Below are 12,938 nucleotides of genomic sequence, written 5' to 3'. Positions count from 1 at the left end.
TTGGCCTCATAGTACTTTGTTTGCTCTGAGAGACTCCAGTTGTGACAAACTACTTAACTTCATAACAGTGCTAGTACACAGACCTGTCTCCTTTGAAGAAGTAGGTTTTTGCGACATCCTCCCACCAGACAGCTGTCTCGATACTCTGAGTGGGCATGCCGCTCCCAAACAGCGAGATGTCCTGAGGGTACGAAGGCTGGAGAGTTGTGTCCTTGAAGACCCAGAAACGGTTTCCTAAAATACACACACCAAGTTAGGAGGCTCTGGAACAAAGACATTATCATAAAGATGACCATAAAAATTGCACTAGACCAAACACTGCCGACTCTCAGCTCATTCAAACCTTCTGTGTCTGTTTTTTTCTTCCAGGGAGTCATGATTTCTAAGGTCAGATGTACTGTGTCACCACATTTACAAAATATCTGTACAGCAGAAAAACTATGCAGTGTTGTCTATAATACAATAAACAGAAAAATAATACTCTGAAGACAAGGCCGCTGAGACTTGTTGTTTTCAGTTTTATTGTAGATATTACATATTATATATATATTGTTGCATTTAATTCAGTTTGATCATTAATGCCTCAGGCAGAGTGAGGGGAGCTGCTGTGGAAGTGTGCTTGCAGGAAGTAGCTAGACACACACACACACACACACACACACACACACACACACACACACACACACACACACACACACACACACACACACACACACACACACACTCTCACACATGCAGTTAAGTCCCCCTGAGTGAATAAATAAAGCATGAAGCACTCTGATCCCACTGGGTGACAGATGTCATGTTAATCTGCCTGATGGACGGATGGCTGTACAGGATCTGCACCCGTTGTGTTGCTGTTTCCTTACAGAATGCAAAATAACCACAAATTCTCCCGCTCAGTTGCTATAGGATAAAAGATTACTGTATGTTAAAAGCGCTCACAGATAAACATCCACTTGTAGTGGTGGTATGCAATTTTTTGTGATTGGTCAGTTATTACATTATTGTGATCTTTAGTGTATATCACAACTCTCAAATCTGGGAATAAAAACATTTGTAAAGCTGATTTAAAAAAACTAATTAAATCCTGTGTTGTTTACATCCATGATTGTTAGCTAGCAGCCTTTTCTTCATCACATTTGTTAGTCCCTTGTTACTTGGTGCGTTTGCACTTACATTTGTCAATCAGCGAAAATAAATGATACCGATGGCAGAAAAATATGTATCACATCTCACGTACGCTCATATGTACATGTGTTTCATAGTGCATTTGCAGAATATTAACAAAATGGGGACCTATTCAAAAACTGGTGTTCAATAGCACTACTAGTGGCCAAAAATGTAGGGTACCTTTAATAAATTGAAAACTGTAAAAATATAACCCAAAAAAAAGAAAATTCTCATGCTTTTATTACCTTTGAAAAAGACAAACTTCCCTTCGCTATTTTCATACACGGCGTCAATTTTGGGAGGCAAGCCTTTCCAGAAGTGGTTAATCTGCATGGGGTAGCCAGGGACTACTGAGTTGTCTCGTACCCTCCAAAACCACTGATCCTTTAGAAATGGATAAGGTAGAATCATCATCATCATCATCATCATAAACAGCTTTAAAACCAGCAGTCATGCTCACTCAGGCTAATGATCTACTCTACCTTGAACACAAAAAGCTCCTGCCGGAGGATGGCCAGGGTGTTGAAGCCTCCATCGCAGATGTTGGGCATGGAGTTGGGGTTGAAGGGCTTGGCCCCCTGTGGAGGGCGATGGGGTCTGGCATGGCGGTCATGTTTACGGGGGTCTGAAGGAGGGTGGAAGCGAGGAGGAGGGACCGTGGGTGGGGGCCTAGTAGGCTGCGGTGCTCTATCTGGTGGACCTAAAAAGACAGAAAAAGACAGTACAGTTTTTCTGTATTTGTCAAGATAAGATTTAACTATTTTTGAGACTATTTTTGAGACTGTCTCTAATGAGATATTAAATTAGTGTACTGTTTTTTGACCATTGCATCTTAAATGTTGGCACAGGTTATGTGTTAGTTGATTCATGTTGGCGGTCCTCTTTAACAGCGGACAAATGCTGCTTACATCAATTAATGTGACTGAATGGTGCAGCAGAATTTGTAATACTGACTATATCATTGCAGGGCTTCAGTATCAATAATATTTACCAGCCGCGACAGCGACGCTGGTTTTGTTTTCACCTTGTGAGTCTGTGTGTGTGTCATCATGGCAAAATGTTGTCCTGGAGACACCTACTGAAGCGGGAACTACCACAGAAAAAGAGAAAAAGTAGAAGAATTTGAATAATTTCCCTCTGTGTTTATATGTCTGTCTGTGGACAGATTTTGTCACCGTGATAGCATCCCAACCACGCAAGACGGAGTCACAAAACTTTACAGGTGTGTATTGGGGATCAAAAAGAAGGCTGAGTTCAAGGATGGGGGTAATCCAAGCAACGGGGAGTAAGAGTTAGGGAAGGGGCCACTGTCCCTACACTTTACGCCACTGGCCAGATTTGACTTCATGGCTGATTTGATCCCATTGCAAGATGGTCTCTAGTTTGTAATCTGTCTTTAAAAAAGTGTTGGAACAATATAATGCATATGTAACAATGCTCTAAAGGGCTCTAACTACTTACTAACTGCTAGAATTTACAGAAAAGGAGTTGTTTGTCTTTGTTAAACTTCTACATCATACTAACATATGAAACAGAGAGTTACCGTAGATTTTCTGGATGCCCTGCAGGTCATCGTGAGGTAGTTTGAAGTTCTCTGTGTCCATGTACTGGTAGAAAGGAGCCATGATAGCGGTGGGGTCGTTGGAGTGTTCTAGACCAAGGGCGTGGCCCAGCTCATGCACCGCAACCAAGAACAAGTCGTTACCTGGAGCGGAAGAGGGTATTGTTACCGCAAAAACACTCAATCATATATGGCACACAGTACAGTATATACAATAAATAAGAGGTGGAAAAGAATAAAATGTTTCTTATGTGTGCCATGATGAAACAGGAGAAGAAGATATATACCCACTAACACACGAGACAGGCATGATAAACACAGAAACATCACTAAGAAATAAGATTAGATTTTTTACAATTACTGGGCATCTACATAGACAAGTGGCTATATAGATGCCCAGCCCTAGTCTATAAATTATTGTTGTTTCACAACCTGTAGTGACTACTTTATTAGTCAGTCAACAGAAAATGAATAATCAGTGGTTTTGATCACCAGTTTTATTTAAGACATTATTTTAAGACATTTATCAATGTTATGATTGTGTATGTTCTGTTTCCTGTTTTATTTTGATCTTGATTGTCTGTCTAGTCTTGTTGTGATTTACTTCCTGCCTTTAGGTTTCCTGCTCTTGCGATTGCCTGATGTTTTCCACCTGTTTCCCAGCCCTTGTGTCACCTGCCTCTTGTTACCTTGTTACCCTTTGTATTTAGTCTTTGTCTTCCCCTTGTCCTGTGTCAGATCATTGTATTATGTTTGGAGTGTCTGTGTCATCTACCCTGTTGGTGTATTTCTATTTTTGTACTGCCTGTTCCTATTTTTGTATTTTGCCTGCTGTTCCCGAACACCTTTTGTTTGTTGGATTTCAGTATAATGAATCCCTGAGCTTACTCGTGTGTCTACTGTCTTGCACTTGGGTCCTACATTCCCTGAAGCTCCATGACAATCAAGCAGAGAATGACAAATATTGGCTTGTTTAAGAGTCTTTCATAGAATTTGCTACTTTTCTGAGATTTATATCATTGTAAATTAAAAAATTGTAAATCTTTAGGTTTTGGACTGTTGGTTGGACACAACTGAGCAATAGTTCAACATTTTATGGAAAAACAAGTAAACACATTGTTAACAAATAACCAGTTGATTAATCAACAATAAAAAATAATCATTATCTGCACCTCTCTGGGCCAGACAACTTCCATTGAGCTAATGTGGTGCAATGAAGTGCACGTAAAGATTACTGACGGTAAAAATGCTTGGCTCCATAAAAGCAAATACGCCCCCCAGAGATCAGAGGGAGACATGGTCACGTTGCTGCCCTGGGCACCAGAGAACAGTGGAAACATTCATATAATGCACCTATACACATGTCGGCAATGAACAAGGACACATTTTGGTTCTATTTCGTATCACATTCAAATAAACACAGACAAATGAAAAAAGAAACATGCCAGTGTCTATGGTCAGCATTCAGCTCATAGTGTCAACCTGATTTAGAAGGAAGAACACCATTTATGTACAGCTTGTGACTGAAGCTGTCCCCAGGAGATTGTTGCCCTTTAAAACATGAAATTCACTCCTGCCAGCAGCACTGCACAGACCAACCACTGACCCTCAGCCAGCAGCTAAAAGGTTACACCTCCCCCTCCCCCATTTATCTCACACATCCAGCCTCTTCCACCAAACCAAAAATGTCCCATAAAGACTCCCAGGAGACAGGTCGGAGCTACCATTAGCACACATGTCAACATGCAAAATTTACAATTACACTGCTGTGAAAGCCCATTAAAGGTCGCACATCTTTCCAGACACATAAGCAGAGACAGAAGCTTTTCAGAACCAGCCTCAGCACTCCACATAGATAACCATGAGACACTGTGCAAGGGAGAACATGAATTTGACTTGAGAGTCTGAGACAATTACTACTGGAGTATGAGAACAAAAGAGAGAGCGAGAAAGAGGGAGTGGAGCTGATGGGTGGCAAGCAGTTTCCCAGAACAAACACAAAGTGAGCTGTTACCCTCTTCTTCCACTAATAGGAGGATATAACGTAAGTGTTTGGCACATGGGTATAAGCGAAGCAGCCTGGTGGCCCTGTAGGTAGGCTAATTAAAGTGTGTGTGGATGCACGGCTAAGAAAGGCATCTTATCTCCCACTCTGGGATGCTGCACCCTGCCAGAATCCACATTGGCAGGCTGGCCTACATTGCATGATATGAGGGCTACTCTTACAGTATATTTTATAATTTAATCCATGATAACCAAACCTATCTTTATCTACCGAAAGATTATCCAAAATAATATGACATAACACAACATAATTTATAACATTACATACGCAAGATGAAACAACATGACACAGCATAACTCATGACCTAACCTAACGTAGCCTATAATAAGCATTACCCGTAACCTAACCTAACATAATAACGTAACATAACATAACATAATATAACATAACCCATACTAATCTGACTTAACCTAATATATCCACCATTAGCATAACATAATATAATTAACATCATAAAATCCAAAGTAAACCAACTTATAACTTATAAACACATAACATGATTACATTACATCAAATCATCTCACATGTTGTAATGTCGTGGATAGATATAGGCTATATATATCTGGCACTTTTCTGCTTACTGTCACCTCTCTCGCACACCAATGAGCTACATCAAATTCATTAAAAACAGAATAGCAATAATCATGGGCAAGCAACCAATGTCTTAAAATAGCATAGCTTTCTATCCTGTTATATGTAAAAAACAAAACAAAATCCTGACAGATGGGGTGATACATCTTTAGAGAGCGCAGCCCGATCAAAGAAATCTCTGCATTCTTGGTTAAGCATCCCTCATACACTGCCCTATGATATCATCTTTGTTATAATGCCCTCCTGCCTAGCCATCTGTATTTCCATTTTTTTCTTCCCATCAGTCTTTATCTGTCTCTCCCGATGACTTCTTTTTTTTCTGTGGATGCATTCCTCATACCTTCCACACCCCTTAACTTGTTTACTTAACAGCCAACATTGTGCATTTAACAACCTTCTTTCTGTACTTTCTTCCCTTATCTGTAACCCCTCCCTTTGCACTTTCCACACTCCTGCTGTAGTTTTTCCTCACTTTCACTTTCCTCACTCATTTGTAGCTTGGTCTTACTACTTACTACCACCACTTTCTCTGTCTATAGATTTAGGTTTAAACCCCTTTACCATCATGGTTTGGGTTCCCCAGGGTCCAGGGCTCATCAGAATCAAAGTGTGTGTCCCCTCCTATGCCTGGGCCCGGGAAATAGGCGTGGGCGAGGAATCCCCCCTCCCCGTCGAAGGGTGAGCTGTCACCATGAAAACCCGAAGCGAAGATGATGGTGATGTCCACGTCACGCCTGCCAGTCTCCAGTGCGCTGTATGGAACGGCCTCAAAGCGTAGCGGAGTCACACCCTGCCACACATCAAACGCCCGCCGGATGGCATCGTGAGTCTCCCGGGCGCCCACCTTTGGTGTGACATTTTTTATGCTGGGGGAAGACACAAAGCAAATCGATTGTAAAGGTTGCATAGAGGCTATAAGGCTGGAAAAATGCTCTGCAGACTCTAGTTTACATACTGTGTTCATAGTAGACATGGATGTACATGGTGAAACAATCATACATCATCTTAAATTACTGGGAACAAAACAATCGGGTGAAAATAAAATATGTACTGCATCAACCCTGTGCCTCGTAATCCTATTCATTTTGAGTGAATGTATTTTACTTTTCAAATTAAGAAGACACTAAAAAAAAAGTTGCACTTGACACAACTATTTCAAGACTGGCAGCTTTTACTGAACTTTTAACACAGCAGTCGTTATCAGTCCCTGGCAGGCAAAGAGGCATGGGAAATCTTCTCCCTCTCTCACCACTCATTTTCGTGAATAAAGTGCAGTCAGCAGCAGCACTGGCTCAGCACTGATTGACATTCCATTAGGAGAGGTGGCTCATCAATTCAAATTCATGGAGGAAGGAAGGATTTGAATAAATTGACAGCGTTATCGTCTATTACTGCTGTAACCTGTCAATTTGCAGTTGTGCCAGAGACCCGTTTATCAGTTCTCCACAGAACCTATTAAAAGCTGGAGCTTAATCAGGCGAGATAAGATGAGAGTTTGAATATTTCTGCTGAGATTACGGACAATTTACACTCAGGAATTTCAAACAATTTTATATGAGGTAGAGGAAAGTCCTGCTACTCAGCTAAAATATATATTTTAATTTTTTATAAAATGAATACATGGAGAAGGATTAAAAGAAAATGCCTCATCTCATTTTCCCATTTTGTCAGCAAGCTATTTATGAACAGGAAAGTAAACATACTCACAGCCTATATGGGGACATGTGTGAATCTGAATGTGTGATGTTGATGATATTTTTGTGTGCGTGTGCCCCCAGAGATGTGACGTATTTGCACGGTCTCTATGACAACAAAGAGCATGTGATCCCAGGTGGTTAAAAAGGGAGGCGATGAGAGACAGAAGAGAGCTGAGAAAATTAACACTGGCACATCTGAAACCTACAATAAGCGCTGTTACTGTAAGCTCAATGGTCGCTATGACAACTGCCTCCACTATCTCTTACCTGTAGGTGATGTGTGTACGCTGCCACTTCTGTCCTGTCAGTGCGTATCTCCGCTTCCGGGACCTCGAAGCACTTTTAAATTTGTCCGGAACTCCACAGCGAGGCTTTTGCATCCAACTTGGAAAAAAAGAGAAGAGAAGAGAAGAGAAGAGAAGGTGACTCAAGTTTGCTAAATAAAAGTTAGGAGGCAAACACCATCACAAGACAACATAAAGCACTAATGTGGACTCAGTAGTTCTCTTACTGACAGAGTCACAGCAGCAAATCAAGGACGTGTTGTGCAAAACACCGCTAAATCTACTCCAAACTACAGTCAATAATTCTCAATGAGGGCTGAGAGAAAATCAAGAGTTTCATGTTTTCTCATTCATACCACATCGGATTATCAAGAGTACAGGACACACATACTGCAATACATATAGGCAAAACATTAATTCTCACCTCAGCGTGATATCACTGCATCATGCAAAATGAGAAGAAGGAAAAGTGTTAAAACCTTCCTCTGAGGTTGTTTCAGATGAGGTGATGGGTGGTGAAATGAACATCTCTATTTCTGTCCTTCACTATGTCATTGCAATATTGATAGCCATTCTTTCTGCATTTTTAAATGAATGAGCGGAGCTAGGTGAAAGTACATGTGCACCCCAGCTTGAGTTGTACAAGTGTGTATACTCACTCCTTGGTTTTCTCATCCAGTGTCCCTGTGACATTGAGACCATAGACACGCTGCATGGCAGCGATGGCTGAGTGCATGGTTTGAGCCGAGCGCAGGACAGACATTCCCGGTTCTGTGCGGGGAAGGTAGCCATACCTCTGTAGCCATCTCTGCAAGGGGGAAAAAGGAGAAAAAATGTGTGCCTTCATATCATGGCTATTTTATCACTTTCTTTAGACTCTTTGCCTTTATTAGAAAACCTCACAGTAGAGAGGAAACAGGAGGAAATCCAGTAGGAGATGACATGTGAAAAAAAGTTCCTGAGCTGAAATCACATCCAGGGCGTTGCATTTTGCAAGTTTGTTTGGATAATAAATGAGTTAATCATCTACTACAATGCACATTCATCAACCTGAACTGTCAAACGTGAAAGGCTGTTAAAGAAACTAACCCCATTTGTTGCAGCTATGAACTTGAATTTCCTTCGTTTTGTGTTTGACTAGATCAGGTCTCCCATATAACTGTTACAATATATTCTCTTTTTTAGCATTCATGTTTCACTTAATGCTGGGAGGCTGTGTAGATAAAAAACAGACCATAGACGTTCCTTCACCGCAGTGGTTGGGGCACCTTGTTCAAGGGCACAGCAGCTGTTAAAATGATATTTATTTAGTTACCCTACCCAGTGTTCCCAGTAAGTGGCCAATCCCATAATAAACATCAAGAAAATATGAAAGCAAGTTATTAATTCTGCATCTCACAAAAGGCTGTGAGGTTACTAACCAACTACAATACTTTTTTGTTGATGATTTATGATTATTATGATTGCAAGAGATCAAACTGAGAATGAGCTGCTGTGGTTTAATCTATAATTAACGTCACAGAAGCTTTTAATGAAATACTTCACAGAATTTGCAAGTAAATAGTCTATTGTTTGCATAAACTGTCTATCCAGCAGTGGTTTAGGTTTACATGTGTCTGTGTATATTTGGTCACAGGCTCCCTGGACATCAGTGCAACTGTTTGGCTTTGAATCCTTCCTAGTGACAGTTTTCTGTGTCTTGCGGCTGCCGGTCAGCTTGTGCAGGACTGTGGCCCTTCCTCCTCTTGCCCTACAAAGCGAGAGTGTGACTTGACACAGAGGAAAGAGGTGAGGCTGAGCATCATCCAGGGGTCACTGCCACATTCAATCCTGAATCTGAGAGGCCACGATGCCACGCTATCCACAGCTGTCAACACGCTAACCAGGTGCCTATCCATCACTACACACAGCCTATGAGATATATGCTCCTGCCAGCTAATCTGACTAGCTGTCTCTTCTGTCCATCCCTCCCCCTTCTGCCTCTATCCCTCTTTCTGCTGAGCTCACCTTGTTTATTTTTTTCCCCCTTTCTCTTGTGGGCGTGTTTCCTGTGTGTGTTGTTTGTTTGTTCAAAGGCACAGATCTCAGAGAGATATCAGGCAGATTTCAGTGAGCCATAAAATTAAATAATGATGTGTTTATGTGACTGACAGCCTCAGCATTTAATTTCTTCAGAGTAGTGGGAGGGGAGCCTGAGGTGAGGATGAAAATGACATCAATTAATAAGGTACAAAAAAAGCAAATCCTATTATGCAGCTTGTGTCTGACAATGTTTAATCTACATGATGCTGCCAAAGCATGTCTGACTTTGTGTTGGCCTGTCACAGAACTACAGTATATCAAGCAAAGAAAGCATTATGCTGTAGGACATCTCAGTTAAAATAGACCACTCTTATCTAGGTTGCACATTTAGGATCAGTGGGGTGGATCAGCTCAGCTCACGGACCGCAGTGTAATAAAATGAGCATCCTTCTGTTTCATTGCACTCTACAAATGAGGAATGCGTGATATTTTCACCGTTCAGAGCCTGAGCTATGCTGATAGGCTTACAATATATCCATGTTATGCTTTATGGTTATTGTGCCCATGGATAGCGTGGGGAGTCTGAACATATAGTCTATACATAGCCTATAGCCTACTATGTAAGTGTTTTTCACGCTGAGGCAGATGATGTGGAGGAGAGCGCGCGGTCATTTCTGATAACAAGGGAGGGAAGGCCATTTATCTTACCTCAACGCTGAACTGATGATCCTCCTCTCCGGACACAGCACACGAAATCCAAAGCAAAAAATGCAAGCAGAATGCTGCCGCGTAAAAACAATCCGATGGTTTTCTTTTACTGGAGGATACTAAGGTCATAATGACCTGTTTTTCCCGAGTGTTTATTAGAAGAAGCCGCCCGTCTGCTTTGGCTCTTGTGTCAAATTAAAATCATCAGGCGAGCTGTCAAGGCAGATTCCGATGAAAACGAGAAAAGGCCCCCGCGTTTTATCAAATCCCGATGGTGGCATAAAATGTTCCGATGTCAAGCAGAGATAACGCGGCATGTTAGACCCGCTGCCCTCGCCATTCTTATTTACATCAGGGGCTACATCTATCCAGCAGCATCAATGGCCATGTACAGTACCCAGTCTGCGCATAAGATATGCTACCTCCCGACTCGACGCCTGCGCTTTGATTTCTCACACAGCGCAGCGCTGCTTGGCAGCATCACGAGAGCTGCCCTACAGAGTGCAGGAGAGATGAACTGCCATTCTTGACTTTTACATTTCAAAGACCACGGCTCTGTGCACTTTGAGTCACACGTGCAATAAGATGGTTGGATCTTAAATACAAAAGGCCTATGGATCCAGATTATGGACTGATTTAGCTTACATTCCTCTGCTTATGCCTTTAAGCCATATTGCATCATTTGGCTTTATGTGCATTGACACAACTGCGTAGTGACCCCCTAATAAAACATATGTAATCTGCACCTTGCCAATACGTGATACATTAATCAGTCATATGATCTTTTACAGCAGCTTGTGCACATTTAGACATCAGGACAAAAGCTGACCTTTAGTTTAATTATGCTCACGTATCTTAAAGTAGTATCTGGCCCACAGATTACCCCTGTGTTGATCTCTGCCCTTGATACCCAGAACAAACGACCTGACAGCTTCCCAAGACAGTTATAGCTTCTACTGTACAGCTCTTTATAGCCCATGCTTCAACGATCTGCCTCAAGCAAAGGAGCCACACGATGGCGGTGTTTCATTGAGGAATATGGCCGTTAGCTGTTTCCTTGCAAACCTTCAAGGGCCCAGGACAAAACCTGAATCCACCCCACATGAACTAATGAGCAGAGAAATTGATCTGAAATTAATTTGATGTGTCAGGCAGACAGAGCATATGGAAAGCAATGAAGAAGGAGCTCATTAAATACTAAATATTACAGCAATACATTCCTTCAAACAGGAGCCATCTCAACTGTCTCTTTTAGAGCAGTGACTCCTAATTCTGAATCTGACGTTCCGCTTGCTAAAACGTGGCTAGCTGCAGAAAAATCTGCATTATAGTTGATAATGTCCAAGATCTCTTTCTATCAATCACTTGGACGAGAGAGAGTTGGAACGGAGATCCTCTGCCAAGCTGACACATTGTGGCTTGGCAGTTTTCTGCACTGCTGCAGCCTGTCTGTCTGTTTGATCCTTTTTATTCACACTTGTGAATGACTCAGAGATTCCTGTAGTTAGGGACACTTTCTCACCACTGATTTGATTGGATCTGAAGGACAGGGCCACTCTTTGCCAGAAGACCATGGCACCAGGTGTGGGAATGCAGACCCTCACTGCACCACAGTCAGCACCAAACCATCCTGTCCAAGAATATCATAAAAAGCCTATTTTGTGTCTGATGCCCAAACAGGGACCAAATAGGTTGCAGCACGTACAGAGCACCAGAATGAATAAAGACAGGTTCAGTGAAGCCTGAAAATAGCTCTTTCATCTGTCATATATTTTTGATCTCTAAAAATAATTTACAATGACTATAATAACTCCTTTAAACTTAGAAATTTTGGCTTCACTATTTTTTCAAAACTATATTTTTCACCCTAGCAAACGCCTTAATGGGTGTGCAACCCTGTATAGACATACACATGTATAATATAACATTACTTGACAAATAGAATAGACTGGAATGAAAAATACTATATTGTCTTGCTGATGCATAAATGAACTGTATCACTATTATAAACATTATTATTATTTGTATTATTATTATTATTATTATTTTGATATTATTATTAATGTTTGAAACCTGAACAGACAAAACCATTAGGAAATCATTCACATTACTTACAACTGTGAACAAGGTGTTCCATGTTGTGAAACAGGATGTGACTGGTTGAGAAGTTGAGAAAGGGATTCCTATTGGATTAAAGCAGGTTCATTCATTTACTTTGAGGTGTTTACTGTGTAACCCAATGGGCTGCCATGGAGACCACATGCTCTGGCAAGTGGAGATGGCTTATAGCCAAAGACCAGGGGCCTCTTCAGGAAACGGTAAAACACCGAGTAATAGGTTATGCACATATTTTATCGTTCTTCATACGAAGAGAAAACAGAGGGTGTGTGTGTGTGTGCGTGTGCGTGCGTGCATGTGTGTACTCTCTATCACAAAACAACGCTTAATTTATCCATTCAAATATTTGCCTATACTATTTAAGTTTAGCTGTAGGATAATTTCCTTTACGGGGGCAGATGGTGAGCTACAAGGTAATCTCACTGGCTTCCTAATTAAACCTAATTAATTGGTACTCGACAGTTTGTTCTGATCGCCTGAGGCTCTTCATCCATACCGCTGAAAACAGGATTTAGAAAGCTATTATTAAAGCTTTTATGGACTCGGGCACATCTAATCCATGTCTTCTCTCACATATCAGAGATACGGCAGCCATGACAAGTGCCTAAAATAGTGCAGAGATTCACAAAAAGGACATCTAAAATTAAACATTTAATTTGATTACTTTTGGAAGCAATGTCACTCAATTTACGTAACCTACAGTTTTGTGGATTTGCATA

The 12,938-nt window shown here is 41.3% G+C and overlaps 1 protein-coding gene across 5 annotated transcripts in view; it reads right to left on the bottom strand.

Annotated features, from left to right (window-relative positions):
- Positions 1-10,592, bottom strand: part of mmp16b (matrix metallopeptidase 16b (membrane-inserted)) — a 32,652-nt gene extending 22,060 nt beyond the window's left edge. For 2 of the 5 annotated variants that reach the window (XR_004334397.1, XM_032531733.1), the window contains exons 1-10: positions 10,102-10,591; positions 8,031-8,179; positions 7,796-7,810; positions 7,355-7,471; positions 5,952-6,256; positions 2,717-2,878; positions 2,198-2,263; positions 1,656-1,873; positions 1,419-1,557; positions 84-234 (exon numbers count right to left, since the gene is read on the bottom strand). Coding sequence is in view for 4 of the 5 variants with exons in the window: in XM_032531733.1 (XP_032387624.1) it covers positions 84-234; positions 1,419-1,557; positions 1,656-1,873; positions 2,198-2,263; positions 2,717-2,878; positions 5,952-6,256; positions 7,355-7,471; positions 7,796-7,810; positions 8,031-8,179; positions 10,102-10,230 (1,451 nt within the window). In the remaining variant the exon portion in view is untranslated. Of the gene's footprint in view, positions 1-83; positions 235-1,418; positions 1,558-1,655; positions 1,874-2,197; positions 2,264-2,716; positions 2,879-5,951; positions 6,257-7,354; positions 7,472-7,795; positions 7,811-8,030; positions 8,180-10,101 lie in introns of all 5 variants that reach the window. The other 3 variants (XM_032531735.1, XM_032531736.1, XM_032531737.1) reach the window with 3 other exon arrangements.
- Between the last annotated feature and the right edge of the window lie 2,346 nt (positions 10,593-12,938).

The sequence above is a fragment of the Etheostoma spectabile genome, chromosome 12 (genome assembly GCF_008692095.1).
Source record: "Etheostoma spectabile isolate EspeVRDwgs_2016 chromosome 12, UIUC_Espe_1.0, whole genome shotgun sequence".
NCBI lineage: Eukaryota > Metazoa > Chordata > Actinopteri > Perciformes > Percidae > Etheostoma > Etheostoma spectabile.
The sequence above is the reverse complement of the archived record's forward strand: the minus strand, read 5'-3'. Positions and strand labels throughout refer to the sequence as shown.